The following is a 14,977-nucleotide window of genomic DNA, read 5'->3' on the forward strand; positions in this document are numbered from 1 at the left end:
TAAAATTTTTGTAACTAATTGAACTTATTTTTAGGTTAAGAGTACTCTGAAGATGGTAAATATTGTTGAATTGCCTGTGATTGCAGAAGTTCCTGCAAGGTGTTGAGTTTTTGTTTTTGAGGTGGAGAATGTGTGGTGTTAGGACATTCATGGGCTAGAAATTAGCTGTGTACATAATTTGAGGAAATGTTCAGTGTTCACCACTCTTTGGTTCAGGTTGCACCTGTCTTTTAAGCCCTGTCTGCTAGATCTTAATGCTAAAGTTTCTGGAACTTGTGCTGTGGAAAATGCAGTGCTCATGCAATTACTTAACATGTTAAAATAATATTATTTTTATTATATTTTTAAAATTCAAATCTTTGGCCAAAATAGGTATTCTAGGGTATGCTTGATGTAGTGAAATAAAGTTTTATTTCTTGTTATGAATGTTATTGAATTGAATAAATGATTTCTAAAACAAAGTTTTTTGAATGTCAAAGTGACATGTCATAAGAAAAGGACCCTTATTTTTTATCATGTTGTAAGACATTGCTTTAGCTCTTGGCACATGGGGGAATGCTGCGAAGCACTTCGTAATTTAGGCTTCCTGCTAATAATTACATTCGTGTACTTAGTTTTAGTTACAGATTCAGCCATTAGTGCTGAACTCTGAACTCTTTCTTACCTTCTATTTCCAATGACCATTTTTTTCAAATCAGCTAAAATATCTTTTGCAAATATAAATCATGTTTCAATTGATAACCCCATCAGTTTTGATTCTCATCTGATTCATACCAGAATTTTAATCTTCCTGATATAAAATTATTGGTAGTGGCAGCACAGGGTTCACAGGCCCTCCTTTTTGATTCCTTGCCATGGCTAGTCTTTGTGTCTGGCTTCCACCACCCACCAGGCTACTCTTTGTGTTCATGTCAGGACCTCTGAATGTAATTTCACATACCATTTGTTTTTGTTTTATAGGGAAGAAGGAATGGGGTAGCTAGTCTACCTTAATCACAGTCAGGTTGTTTTTCATTCTGAATGCTTTTTGTTTTACACATTAGAACTCTAATTTATTTTCTTTCTCAAGGGCTGTCCCTGATATTTTGTCATTGATATGAAGTATAAGTCCTTTTCTTATTTGTGTGTTTTCCAATCATGTGTTTGTCCTCAAAGAGATGTTGTTTTTAAAGTTTGCTCACTTAAAGTGACTAAATGTCAATTGTTGGAATATTTTAAAGTGTTGCTTTGAGATTTTGCCAGTCTAGTTTTTTTTTTCTTTCTTTCTTTTTCTTTCTATTTCAGTGCAATTGCTGTTTTTTTGTGGACAAATCACAAGTTATCCACATCTTAAAGGTCCTTATCTCTAGGGTATTTTAAAACTAAATCAGTTCTTTGATTGGATAAATGATATTTTTGTTAGCCAGTTAAATACCAAGTGGTTTGGCATTAAATAATTTATTAGTGTTCTTAGTTAAAACTAAAAATGAAAATTGTGTTTAAAAGACTACTGTGCTTTTAAAATTGAATTAGTCTTCTTAGTCATTACATTATTACTCAGATGGACCCAGCAGATGAGGTTGGCCTATGCCTTTGCTCTGTTGATGCAGCATCGACGGGAGTTGGGCTGCACTGTGGTGTGTGGTATCAGGTGGTGGTGACTGACGCTCGCTGGATGTGCCTTAAACGCCATTTCATGCAAATCATGTCTGATGAGACTGCTGCATCAAATCAAATTTTTTTTTCTGTTGATAGGCTTTGCAGATGAGCATCCAGACTTTGTTCTATCCAGGAAAGAAAGTCTTTCTTTGAATTCTTGCTGTTTTTACAACATGCCTGCAGTGCCTTGTAATTATTAGCACTTAAGATAGGGGAGGAATGATGGGCATTTTTTCTTATCAAATCTATTGAGTAGTAGCAGAATGTGGTGGGAGAGCCTTCCAGCTGTCAAATGTTGTCAGGCTTGCAAAGAAAGAATGCAGTTTAAAATGCAGGTGACATAATACCCAACATCCTCCACTTGCTTGTGGGTTTATGATTAATCATGATTACCATACATTATCATACCATCAAATTTAATCATATCAATGAATTCCCATCTGCAGCAGTAACAGGAACAGCTAAACACTGTGGTAACAGCTATTAAAGAAGGTGGTTGATCAAATTCAGTAACCCTTTACTTTGACTTGCTGCTGTCAGCTCACATTGTATGTGTTGGGTGGAGATAGGACTGACTAAAGGCCACACTGGAGGCCAGAGAAGACCCATCCAAGTCTTACAGAACTGTTTTTTTGTGGAAAACTGTTGGAATCATTGAGCTACTCTGTAAAAAGGTATGTGTTAAATTATTTTGTTCACTTTTCAGTAAGTGAAACTATTAAGTTGACAGCAACATCTCCATAAATCCTCTTTGGACATACAGTGCCATGTAGATGGCCATCTGCAATTTAAGAATTCCGTCTGTGAATGTGGGACAGTAACACAGAGTTTTGAAATCCTTATTCCTGTGCCAAGGAGATCTCTATGGTCAATTTTTCATATTATATCCTACCGAACACACCCCTTTTTAAATTTTGTTTTAACATTTGTTTTCCTCGGAGTTTTTGAAGACCCATAAATCTGATTAGATGTATTATTTAGATTAAACTTTGAAACAGGTCCTTGAAAGTATCAAAAGGCATTTCTTCCAGAAGATCAGAATTTTTTTCACTTAGCAGTCCTTTTAGTGATCTGATCTGGTCTGTGAGTTCCAACCGTGGCTTACAGTTTTGTGATTGCCACAGTGAGGATAGAAGACAGACCCATCACCCAAGAGTTCATGCTGGTCTTCCACAGACCCTAACAACCCTTGAATCTTCTGTTCCTGCAGTTCTGTGGTAGGAGTGGAGTCTTACAGTATGTTTTTCTCTGCCTGGCTCCTCTTCGGAGCATAAACACCTGAGACCCTTTTTTTTTTGTTTTGCATTCCTTCAATAATTGACATTTGCGTGTTGCTATTCTAGTATATGGGTGTCCATTTACTAGAACATTGTGAGGGACATTGTCAGTGCCTAGGAGTGGGACTGAGAGTCTTGTGTTCACAGAGGGGAATCTTAAACTCTGCTTTAAGTTGGTCTGCTGATAGTACTGCTTTGCTTTGTAAATGGATTCCTTGTTTTGACTATACAGAAGCAGGTTTCCTGAACCATCTATCAGTGAAGATCCACGATACATGTAAAGATGATGGAGTGACCACTGTGTTTCAGATGTTGTGCAGGGGCTAGTGTTCAGCAGCCTTATGAAGCAGAGTGGTTGTTATTTTACCCATTTCACAGATTGAGAAGCTGAGTCATAGGAAAACTGATTGCTTCAGTTCATATAATTCCAGGGGATACAGTTGGAACCAAGGCTCTCTTTTATGCTGTGCCCTCTGCCTAAGGTACTAAAATGAACTTCAGTAAACTAAGGGAAACAATCAAGAAACTGGATCAGACTGACTAACACTCATGCCATGTGGGAGATCTGCTAAGTGGGCCTGTTGTGAGGAGCATGTTGGAACATTGTAGGAATGCAGGGCTTCGCATTTTGTGAAGGAATGTGAGTGATCTTTAGTAGCTTTGGCAGAAGTGATATTTTGTACTACAGAAAAGCTTCTTGACTTGTAGTGAGTGCTCTGGTCTCCTGTTTCAACCAGTAACATTGTCTTCATGTATTTAAATCATGAGGTCCCCATCCACCCACTCCCCCGCCCACCACATGAAATCTGGTACATGGCATTGGATATGTCCTTCTTCAAAACATTAAGTGTGTGTCTCTAAAGATGAAATTATCTTCCTGGAAAATGAATGTAGGTATTTAAACCAGGCACAACCCAAAAGAAAAAAAATTATGGAGAATGCTGAGATAAGAGGATTAACATATTGTGATAGAGGGTTGTAATTTTAATTATGTGAGGGGTCACTAGTGGTCTTTATTCTTCACATTTAACCCATTTAATCAGAATTAACTGAGAGGTCTTCTTAAGTGTCAATTGATTTCTTACGTAGTTCTTTGCATTTTAAATGAGATTAATAAATGAAAACATAGAGGAAGGTTGTAATTTATTGAGATTCATGAAGTTTCAATGACATTGTTAAGGTATTTAATTAGTCGTATTAAAATATACAGACTGACCCTTTTAGGGAAGCTGATAAGTCACATCATAGCTGTTAGAGCCTTTATATTCTTGGCTTTGTATGATTAACTTTGTGCCGAGCAATTTATGCAAAGTTTCCTCTTTATTTTTGTAACTGAAGTTATCAGTTCTTCCTGAATAGGATTAATATAGATAGCATCATGTAATTAACAAGAGATGCAAAAAAGGGAAGTATGGTCTGCGTAAGAATTATATGGGGGAGAGTGATAATTCCTTACCTTGGCGTTTTAAAGGGATATAAAGAAAAGCGAATTATTTGAAAGGATTGAAGTATTTTATTTCAAAAGGTAGAATGGTATTAGTATTAAAAATTCTGTTAAATGAAGTAGTTACAACTAATAGTCTTAAAATAGTTTTGCATTTGCTAGAAGAAATTTGTATGATTTATTGTTCTTTACCACCTGTGGCATGTGAGATATTGCTAAAGGAGGGAGGGATCCCGTCAGGAGATGCTCTTTGTGGTGGACATTGGCTTCAGAAACTGGGTTCTGTGGTATTACTTGAAGACTCACTGTGTGAGCAGAGCACTCAAAAGAGTCTGAAAGTACAAGGTCTTGTCCTGAGCTGTCATTCATTGATGGTAGACCTTGGACTGGTCACTTTTAACTCTAAACCCTTCAAGGTGTCAGAGCTGCATCACCAGCTGCTGCAAAGGCTATCCTGGCTGATGGGTGCTGCTTCTCTGAGGACTGCTCGACAGTGGGGAGAGAAGCTGTTCCCGTGGCTCACTGGCCCCAGCTCATGACTGTTAGGACTGTGGTCCTGGGAGATGGTTGGAAGAGAGCAGTTGTTTATCATGACACTTTAAAGGTTGGAAATGGTTTTTCGTGTGATTTTGGATAGGTGCTAGTTTTCCTGTTTTAAGCTAAAACTTCATAAAAACATGTTTTTCATTTAAATTCCTCTGATTTTAAAAGTGTGTAACAGTGTGTCCTTCACTCATAACAGGGACTCCTTTAACAGAGACTGGCTTCTGTCAGGCTGGGTGCTGCCTTTCTAGCAGCTGTGTGCATTTCCCATTTCCCAACAGAAATTGTATTTGTTTCTGTTGTATTTATCTGTTTGAAGCCTCACTTTTGCCCCCTTCCTGGAAAGAAATCTAGTCGAGCATACATGCACACAATTTAAGAGAACAGTCTGTTTCACAGAAGAGAGTTTTTACTCAGGGCCACAGTTGTTTGTTTGTATTGGAGATAGTGCAATCAGCAAACCTCTCCACAATCCAGAGGTCACTCTGTGTCACACCAAGAAACAACATTTAATCATATTTTTTAAATAACACAGAACCTTTGATTGCTGACTTGTTGTCATCCAGAAAGTTCTGAAGATTATTTTAAAACATGTTTAGAAGTGTTTGTGCAGATGAGGATCTCTTATCTGAGATGGTTGGAATCAGAGTGTTTTAGATTTCAGTTTTTCAGATTTTGGAATATTTATTGTGGACTTTGCTCATTGAGCATCCCCAGTGCAAAAATTTGAAATCTGAAATTGTTCTGAAATTTGTAAAGTTGAGTGTTGATGGCTCAAAGAGTTTTAAAAATCAAAAATGTTTCTGAATTTTGAATTAGGGATGCTCAGAATAATGTTAAAATGCAAAAGTAAAGACGGAATACTCCTGCTGTATTTCATACATAGAACATTTAAGTTCCTGTGAAGTGCAGTATTGGTTTTGGTAGACAGGAGCACATGCATACCATTGATTTCACATTAAAAGTGAAAATATTTTTAAATGGAAGGTAAGAATTTGTCCATGAAAGAAAGTAGCCAGATCCATTGAAACTCTTCATGCATATTTAATATGTAACTGCTTGATAAACCCATGTTGTTAGGAACATTTTTCTAGCATCTTATCTAAGTGGAAATATTAAAGAATGTTGAACTAAAGCATCATTAGCAGTGAAGTCTAAAATTAATATTTTATGATAAAATGCATGCATTTATTGCTGGTAAAAAAAATTTTAGTGTGTGTTGTATGATATGTATTTCTACTTTCTAGCCTCCTGTTCCTCCTAAGATTTGCTGTTAGGTAGTACCTTAGAGTGAGACGTTATGCCCCAGTTTAGACTTTGGCACAGTGAGGGTTTCCTCCATGTCACCTAAAGTAGTAAAAAAAAGCTGCAAGAATTTGAGCTTTGGACCTTTCTCTTCCCCTTCTTTTAAGCACAGTGTCACTTGCCTGTAATCCTAGTGACTTGGGAGGCTGAGGCAGGAGGATCTCAAGTTCGAGATTAGCCTCAGCAGGTTAGCGAGGCCCTAAACAACTTAGTGAGGCTCTGTCTCAAAAAATAAAGAGACGGGGATGTGGCTCGTGGATAAGCACCCCTGGGTTCAATCCCCAGTACCAAATATAAATAAATAAGTTTCTAATATTTGTGGTTTCATTAAGATGTCATAATTTTGTTCTAACCCCGACTTCTTAGTTAGCTGGCAGTCATCTGGGAGTGTACGGTTGTTGCTGCATGTTCTTGCAGTGCCTCAGGTTGAGTAGGGTCAGGCAGGCTTTTAAGGGGGTGGGAGGGGTGTGGCATCTGAAAGAGTTATGTCCTCTGTTACACACCTAGGACGTGGGGAACCATTAATTGTGTCGGTAGTAAGTGGCAGACAAGGCATTTGATTTTTAAATTCATGAGAAGGAAGCATGGTTTCTAAAAGTTGAGAAATATTAAGTACTTTTGCTTTGTCTCTTTCTGTGGTAGCATGTAGTTATTGAAAATGTTAATCTGTAAGAACTTGTTTGAATTTTTTATCCAGAGGAATCCGATTGCATAATACTTTCTGTTGTTATAATTTGACTTCTTAACATGCATGTTTTTCTGTTATATTAGAGACTGTGGACTTTTGTTATGGTACAAATTGAATTTCTTTTCTTTTTTTGAAGTAAAGCAGCTTCATAACTGTCGCTTATGGTTGTATTAAATAGATAGCAGAAAATAGCATCTTTGAGAAGATAAATGTCATGAATGTCCAAAGTAGACATTTAGTCTTTTGGATTAATGGGAAAGAAGGTCAATAATTGCATGAATTTTAGTAAGCTGAAAAATAATATTCTGTAGTGCTATAATAATATTAAAATCCTGAATTAATTTTTTGATGCCTCTTTTTTTTTTTTTTTTTTTTTTTTTTTTTTTTTTTTGGTACTGGGGATTAAACCCAGGGGTGCTTTAGCACTGAACCACACATTCCCAGCCCTTTTTTTTTTTTTTTTTTTATAATTTGAGACGGGGTTTTGCTATGTTGTGGAGACTGTGCTTGAACTTGCAATCCTCCTGCCTCAGCCTCCCAAGTATCTGGGATTACAGGCGTGGCCATTGCACCCAGTTTTTATTGTTGACCGTTGCATTATGGTAGAATCACTTACTTTGTAACATGTCATTTATATATATGTGTGTGTGTGTGTGTGTGTGTATTGATATTTCTGTATGCCTACATACACACACACATACACACACAGAAGCAGGCTGACCCCTGGAGATAAATTAGTTGACAGTTCCAAAGGAAAGCTTGGAACTGTATACATTTCCGAAGATTACAGGATGTTTTTCTGTCTTTCACTTTTTCCTCATTGTTTTCTTTAGGGCCCTCCGGAATTCCCACAGCACACACCTGGACCTGTTCCCAACAGTTTCAGCCAGCCCCCACGACTTCCTCTCCAGGACCAGTGGAGAGCTCCACCCCCACCCCAGGAGCGAGACCCTTTCTTCTTGGGAGGTACAAAGGAGTGCTGTCTGGCACAGGGACATGATGGAGGCGTCATTGATGATGCGATTGAACAGTCACTGTTAAAACCAACCTTCACCCCTAGTGGGCGGTTGTTAGAGCCACAGGCCTTTAAGCTGTGGCAGCTGTGCCTGCCATTTCAGACATTACAATCAGATAGTATTGGGTATCTGAAATGTGAAAATCTCACTCAAAGAAGGAAAGCGTTCATAGAAAATGACCCACAAAGCAATCCAGAAGTAAGAGGCAAAAGCTAGCCAGGTGCCGTGGTACACGCCTTTAACCCCAGTGGCTTGGGAGGCTGAAGGGGGAGGCTTGCGAGTTCAAAGTCAGCCTCAGCAAAAGTGAGGTACTGAACAACTCAGTGAGACCCTGTCTCTAAATAAAGTACAAAATAGGGCCGGGGATGTGGATCAGTGGTCGAGTGCCCCTGAGTTCAATCCCTAGTACCCCACCACCACCCCCGCAAAAAAAAAGAGGCAAGATCTAGAATTCTTTCTAAATGTTTATACTCCGTCACTATTTGTCATTTTTGTCCCAGGGTAAGAAAGTTCATAAAACTGGTCTTCTGAGAAGTACATGATCCGTTTGACCTGAAGGTGGTGTTGTACTCCTATTCAGTTTCAGGTGAACCACGGTTCCCCAGTCATCTTTTCTTGGAGCAGCGAAGTCCCCCTCCACCACCGCCTCCACCCACACTTCTGAACAGCAGCCATCCTGTTCCTGCTCAAAGTCCCTTACCATTCACTCAGCCTGGACCAGCGTTTAATCAGCAAGGACAGCAGCCAGTGTTCCCAAGAGAGAGGCCCGTAAGACCAGCCCTGCAGCCCCCAGGTCCAGTGGGGATCCTGCACTTTAGCCAGCCAGGGTCAGCAGCCACCCGGCCTTTCATTCCTCCTAGACAGCCCTTCCTGCCTGGCCCAGGACAGCCGTTCCTGCCCACGCACGCCCAGCCAAACCTTCAGGTATGCACATGGGCCAACCTTGGGGGAACCAGTCTATGCTGCAGGGGAGGAGTACTGTTTCAGATTTTCACTGTAGTCTTTAGTAAAGAGTAAGGTTGTTAGTGTTAAATGTACCATTTACTAAACTCTCTTGATGATATTGTTATCTCCTGAAATACTAGGAGAAATGGAAAAATGTGTCATTTGGGGGGAGTCGGAAATGTCACTGTTAGGAGTTTTTTTTTTTTTTAATATCTTTATTTTGTTTGTTTATTTTTATGTGGTGCTGAGGATCGAACCCAGGTCTCACACATGCTAGGCGAGCGCTCTACCACTGAGCCACAACCCCAGCCCTACTGTTAGGAGTCTTTATTTTTTTTAATGACTTTTTTTTTTTAAGAGAGAGAGAGAGAATTTTTAATATTTATTTTTTAGTTTTCGGCAGACACAACATCTTTGTTTGTATGTGGTGCTGAGGATTGAACCCGGGCCGCACGCATGCCAGGCGAGCGCACTACCGCTTGAGCCACATCCCCAGCCCCTGTTAGGAGTTTTTAAAAGATGTTCTTCAATAAAATTAGGACATGTTTTGATAATACAGTTGGTCACCTTTATAAGATGTCTTGAAAGATTTATCAGTGTAATTAGAGTGCTTTGTAAAATTACGTTCCCATACTAGATAGTGGGAAAAACCCCTTGGGAAGAAAACAGTGTTGGTATTGACTCAGTATTTGGCAATCTCATATGCCCTCTGCTGGTAGGTGTTTCCTGGGCTGGTGGAAGTATTTGTGGCATCTTTATTATCCTGTGATTTCTTCTTGGATTTTGTGTTTATCATTAAAACATACAGTGATGGTCCACCTGAGTTAACCACTTAGAAACAGAGGATATGTGTCTAAGCCAAGAGGAAAGTGATTGTTATCTAAGGTGTTAACGGAGGTTGAGGTGGTTTTTAAATTTTTATTTTAATGAAAAAATATAATTAATTCTTCTCTATTGCAGAAATATTAGAATATAGATAAGTTTGAGTAAAGGAAATTAAACAATCCTGTTTCTCAGAAACGACTGCCATGAACATTTCCTTTTTTTTTTTTTTTTTCTGGTACTGAGTGTTGAACCCAAAGGGTGCTCTGCCTCTGAGCTACACCCCAGTCCTTTTTATATTTTATTTTGAGATAGGGTTTCTCTAAGTTGCACAGGCTGGCCTTGAACTTTCGATCTTTGCCTCAGCCTCTCGTGAGTTGCTGGGATTACAGGTGTGGGCCCCTTGCACCTGGCGTCATGAACATTTTCATGTGTACATATACATATTTTTTTTTCCAGTTTTTTTGAAGTAGTGTGTCCTCATCCCTGTGCTTTCCTCCCAGCTCCCATTGCACTTCAGTGAATCGTCTTTCACTACTGAACGTGACCTTGGTGCACAAAGCTGCCTTTTACACTGATGCTGATTTTGCCCGCTTCTGTTGGTTTCAGAACTTTAGTATCATATTGGAGGTTCTGTGTTTGCTTGCATCCTTAGTTACTTCCTTCACATAAATTCTTGGAATTCTTGGTAGAAAGGATTTAGGGCAAAAGTACATTTAGCTGTTATGATAGTAGCTGTTGATCATTATTGCACTTAGAAGATAGCATTACCTTCCCAACAAAGCCAAAGTGAAGCCTTGGCACCATGTTAAGTTTGTTTCTCAAGATGGGATTTTAAGAGGACAGTTGAATTAGGTGTAGCTCGTTTATCTGTTTGTGAATTGCTGTTTCTCCTTGTCTTGAACTGGAAGGGGCCATTGCATCCTCCATTGCCTCCTCCTCATCAGCCCCAGCCCCAGCAGCAGCAGCCGCCCCAGCAACAGCCCCAGCACCATCAGCACCAGCCCCAGCACCATCAGCACCAGCCCCAGCACCAGCCCCCGCTCCAGCCCCAGCTCCAGCCTCCGCACCAGCCGCCTCCCCAGCACCAGCCGCCTCCCCAACACCAGCCACAGCACCAGCCGCAGCAGCACCAGCATCACCACCACCTTCCTGCCCCTCCGCCTCCTCTGATGCCCATGTCTCAGCCTCAGTTCAGGCCCCATGTGCAGACTGCTCAGCCCCAACCCAGCAGCAGCCGGATGCAGTGTCCCCCACGCCAGGGGCTGCGGCACGTGAGTATCCAATGGCGTCTTCACTGAGGCCTCCTAGGGTATTTTTTGACTTTGAGAACTCAAGAGGCATAGTTGTTGAGTTAGGTTATTTTCCAGTTCTGATTTAAATTAACAAGTATGTCATACATTTTTCTGAAGTGAACACTTAGGAAATTGTTTTCTTGAATACAGAAATTAATGACTTATACACCTTTTATATACCCTTTTATACACCTTAAAAGAGTATGTTAACTGATTTTGTCCCATTGTCCCAGATGTGGGACACTTATGAAAACACAAATTGAGCAATAGATGCACCACTTATGGTAACTTTGAAATAATTGTTTTTAGGCATCTTTTTTTTTTTTTTTTTTTTTGAGATAAGTAATAGACGAATGATTGAAAAATATTTTAAAATTTATTTTGAGAATGGCATGAACTTTATTGCAAAAGTCACTTCTAAGTAAAATCATGTGTATATAACTGGTAAGTAATAGAAGAAATGTTCTCACTAAAATATTTTTTAGAACTAGGTTGTCATTTTTCTAAGAAGACACTGCATTTCAGATTATCAGTGGTGGAAAAGAGCTGTCCTATAAATAGGACACTGGGACAAAGCCTGTTGCATCCTGCATACCCATGTGAATGCTCTGCCTGAACGTCGGCATCTAAACCAGCCACGTCATGGGAAACCGACAAGACACTGTCAAAAAATTATAATGTAACCCTTCATTTGACCAAAAGTAATTGTTGAAGAGATCATGGAAGTCACTTCTTTGTATTTTATGTAATGTTTGCTCAGTGTCCTATTTATAGGGTGGCTTAATTATCTATAGAGGATGTCTAATCTATTGTCCTGGTGTCTTATTTCTAGGACTCTCTGCAGTTCTGTTCTTGGTGGTGATGAAGGACCTCTATGGTTATGGTTTTCAACCTATTTTAATATACCTGTATCATTGAAATATTTGCAGATTTGAAAACTTGGGACTTAGTAGATTTTAATATTGGCTTCAGCATCTTCTGTATCTAGATATTTCTGTGGTAATAGATGTTAATTAAAAGGTATATAACTTTAGAAAATACTTTTGGGTGTTGGTCATTTTACCTTGATCAGTGACTTAATTTTGATGCATAGATTGCCTCTTTGGGCTGTAAACAGATAAGTAAATGAATTCAGGAAAAATGTTGTAACTATCCTGCCACCAGGGACTTCTCAGGTTCCTGGGAATACAGTGGTGAACAGAAGAGACAGATCTCTGCCTTCAGGGAATTTATATTCATTTGTGGGAAACTCCCACACATTTCTTTGTCAAGGACTTTGACTAAATACTTGATTCCTTCCCTGTTCCACATTACATTTTGGTGACTTAGTAGAAATGGTTTCCTTGAGGATTACTTGAGGCAGACAAAGTGCTTGAAAGAGTTGTGTTGAAAATGTTGGCCCTCCATACTGAAGCTGCAAGCCACATCACTTGGTGTGGTTTCTACACTAAGCAGGAGGCTGTTAGTCTGTGGGCACGTAGGCTGCCTTGAACAGTGTGAGCCCTTGGCATCAGAGGCTGAGCTGCCTTCGTGCAAGGGGGAAGATAACTGGCCAGAAGAGATGCCTGTTACCGATGAGGATGCCCTGTCATGTTTGCAGTGAGTCATGTGTGCCTTTTTGTATCCTTCAGCCACATTTCCAGTTGTAATCAGAGTCTGTTTCTTCTTGCGATAGAATACAGCATCTCAGAATGTAACCAAGCGGCCCATGCAGCAGATGCAGCCCACTGCTCCCAGAAACAGTAATTTGCGCGAGTTACCCATCGCGCCATCACACGTAATAGAAATGAGTAGCAGTCGATGCTCCTCCACGCCTGCAGCTCAGGTGAAGCCGATCAGCACGTCCCCACCCGCAAGGGCTGTGGTGGCTTCCAGGAACTCACAGGCGAAGACAGAAGCAAAAGTCAAGCCAGTGAGCCCTGTGGCTCAAACTAAGGAAGAAGCAAAACCAGAAACAGAGGTGGGACATTTTCCTTATTAAAAAATACTTGGTCAGGGCTGGGGTTGTGGCTCAGAAGTAGAATGCTCACCTGGCATGCGTGAGGCACTGGGTTCAATCCTCATCACCACATAAAAATGAAATAAAGGTATTGTATCCACCTACAACTAAAAAATAAATATTAAAAAAAAAAAATACTTGGTCAAAGAGGAAGCTGTGTAATCAGCTCATTCACTCATCCAGAGTGTTAGTCACAAAATCTTCTCAGCTTCTTGTCCTCTGCCTGCTGGATCCTTCTTTGAAGCCTACTAGCATGTTCAGAGAAGATACACTTTTATTCTCCCTGGCTTACAATATTAGACTTCTTGTATTTGTACATTTGTCATTGATTATATAGAGTCAACTTATACTAGGGCTCACCAGTGTTTTCTGTAAATATTTTAGTCTGTATAGTACACAGTGTCATAATTACTCCACTCTGCCATTTCAGCACAAAGGCAGTTTACAAATAGTTCTCCAAAGAGTGGATGTGCCTGTGTTCCAGAAAAACATTCCTTGGAAAACCAGGTCAGGACCAGGTTTGGACTGCGGGCCCAGCACAGCCTTCTGCCCCTTGACGTGCACTGTTAGGTTTGGGTGGCTTTTTTCAGTTTCACATTCCATCCTAGATAGGACCACTTGTACTATTGATCTTTAAGATTCGGATGAGTTTGGTTTATTTAGAATATAGTTACACGTGTAGTTGATAATTTTAAAACAGGTATAGGAGGTTGTAAGTATAAATAATAAATGCAGGTCAGTATTTTACATGACTTGTAATTTGAGGTCCTCACTTCCCATACGCCTCAACTTTCTTCCCTGTTAAATGAGGATAAAACAAGCCAGAGTGTGCACCTGGTACCTGGTAAGAGACAAAAACATGGAAGTTTTATCAGTATTAATCACATTTATGAAGAATGTAATGAAGTAGCATGGTGGATTGATTACCTCTACTATAGTAATGATAGCATAAACTGTTTTCCTTAGGTAAAAATTTAGGTAAGTTATGATTTCTTAAAATTTTATAAAAACCAACTGGCACTGGTTTTATCTTTTAATTAGTTAATTTTTTTTCTATCAAATTTTCTTCCAATAATTCCTCTAGCACTTGTAACGTTGCCAAACCAGAATTGTAAGTGAAAAGTCAAAATATTGAGTTACTGTTTAATAAGCTCTAATTAGATCTAGGGTGACTCTTGGTGTTATAATTAATATATAAAAATTATTGTAGATTAACAAGCAGGATTGGAGTGGTTTATAAAAATCCTTTCCCAAAATTTTGATAGTGCCTTTAATTTACATAGCTGGTTCCTGGCTGGTATTTGTGCACTGATTTGGTTCTGAAAAATAAAACCACACACATGCTTCTTTTCTTGTACAGTGACAGTGTCTGCATGACATGAGAAAGGGACCTTCTGGACACACCACTATGAGCCCCCTGCTGTGTGCTCCTTTTGTGCACATTGGGTGAGGTAGAGGGCTCAAGAGTTCTGTAGTTACATTTTTATTTTTTTTAATTTCTTTTTTAGTTGTAGGTGGACACAATACCTTTATTTTTATTTATTTATATGTAGTGCTGAGGATCGAACCCAGGGCCTCACACATGACAGACAAGCACTCTACCACTGAGCCACAACCCCAGCCCTCTGTGGTTGCTTTTAAACACGTCATTTGTGGAAGTGACTTGGAACTTACAGGTCACCATGGTATAAGCTGAATGTCCTAATTTGTTATTTTAATATTCTGTGTACCTCACCGGGACTATACATTCTATTTTTACTTTTTAGAAGAAATATTATCTTTGCTTAGCCGAATGTGGTATATTATTTTACACTCCCAGTTAATGATGATACAATGAAAGATGATTGTCGATGGAAGTCTTTCTCAAGTCCTGCTGTCTGTATTCCTGAACACGGCCTGTAACTCTTGATTGTGTGGGGACATACGCTAATGAGTAGTAATTTCCCTGTGTTCTGAATGGTACATTGGGGTCCTGTCAGTGTGTCCATAGCTACCTCCTTGCTTG

General features: G+C 39.5%; 1 protein-coding gene across 7 annotated transcripts in view; it reads left to right on the forward strand.

The window, feature by feature from the left end:
* RBM33 (RNA binding motif protein 33) overlaps positions 1–14,977 on the forward strand; it is a 95,831-nt gene that overhangs the window by 56,270 nt on the left and 24,584 nt on the right. For all 7 annotated transcript variants that reach the window (XM_081284185.1, XM_081284183.1, XM_081284184.1 and 4 more), the window contains 4 exons: positions 7,729–7,861; positions 8,492–8,835; positions 10,590–10,952; positions 12,649–12,933. In XM_081284185.1, coding sequence (XP_081140311.1) covers positions 7,729–7,861; positions 8,492–8,835; positions 10,590–10,952; positions 12,649–12,933 — 1,125 coding nt within the window. The remainder of the gene's footprint in view (positions 1–7,728; positions 7,862–8,491; positions 8,836–10,589; positions 10,953–12,648; positions 12,934–14,977) is intronic.

Source organism: Spermophilus citellus (genome assembly GCF_964194105.1).
Source record: "Spermophilus citellus genome assembly, chromosome: 3".
In the NCBI taxonomy this organism is placed as follows: Eukaryota; Metazoa; Chordata; class Mammalia; order Rodentia; family Sciuridae; genus Spermophilus; species Spermophilus citellus.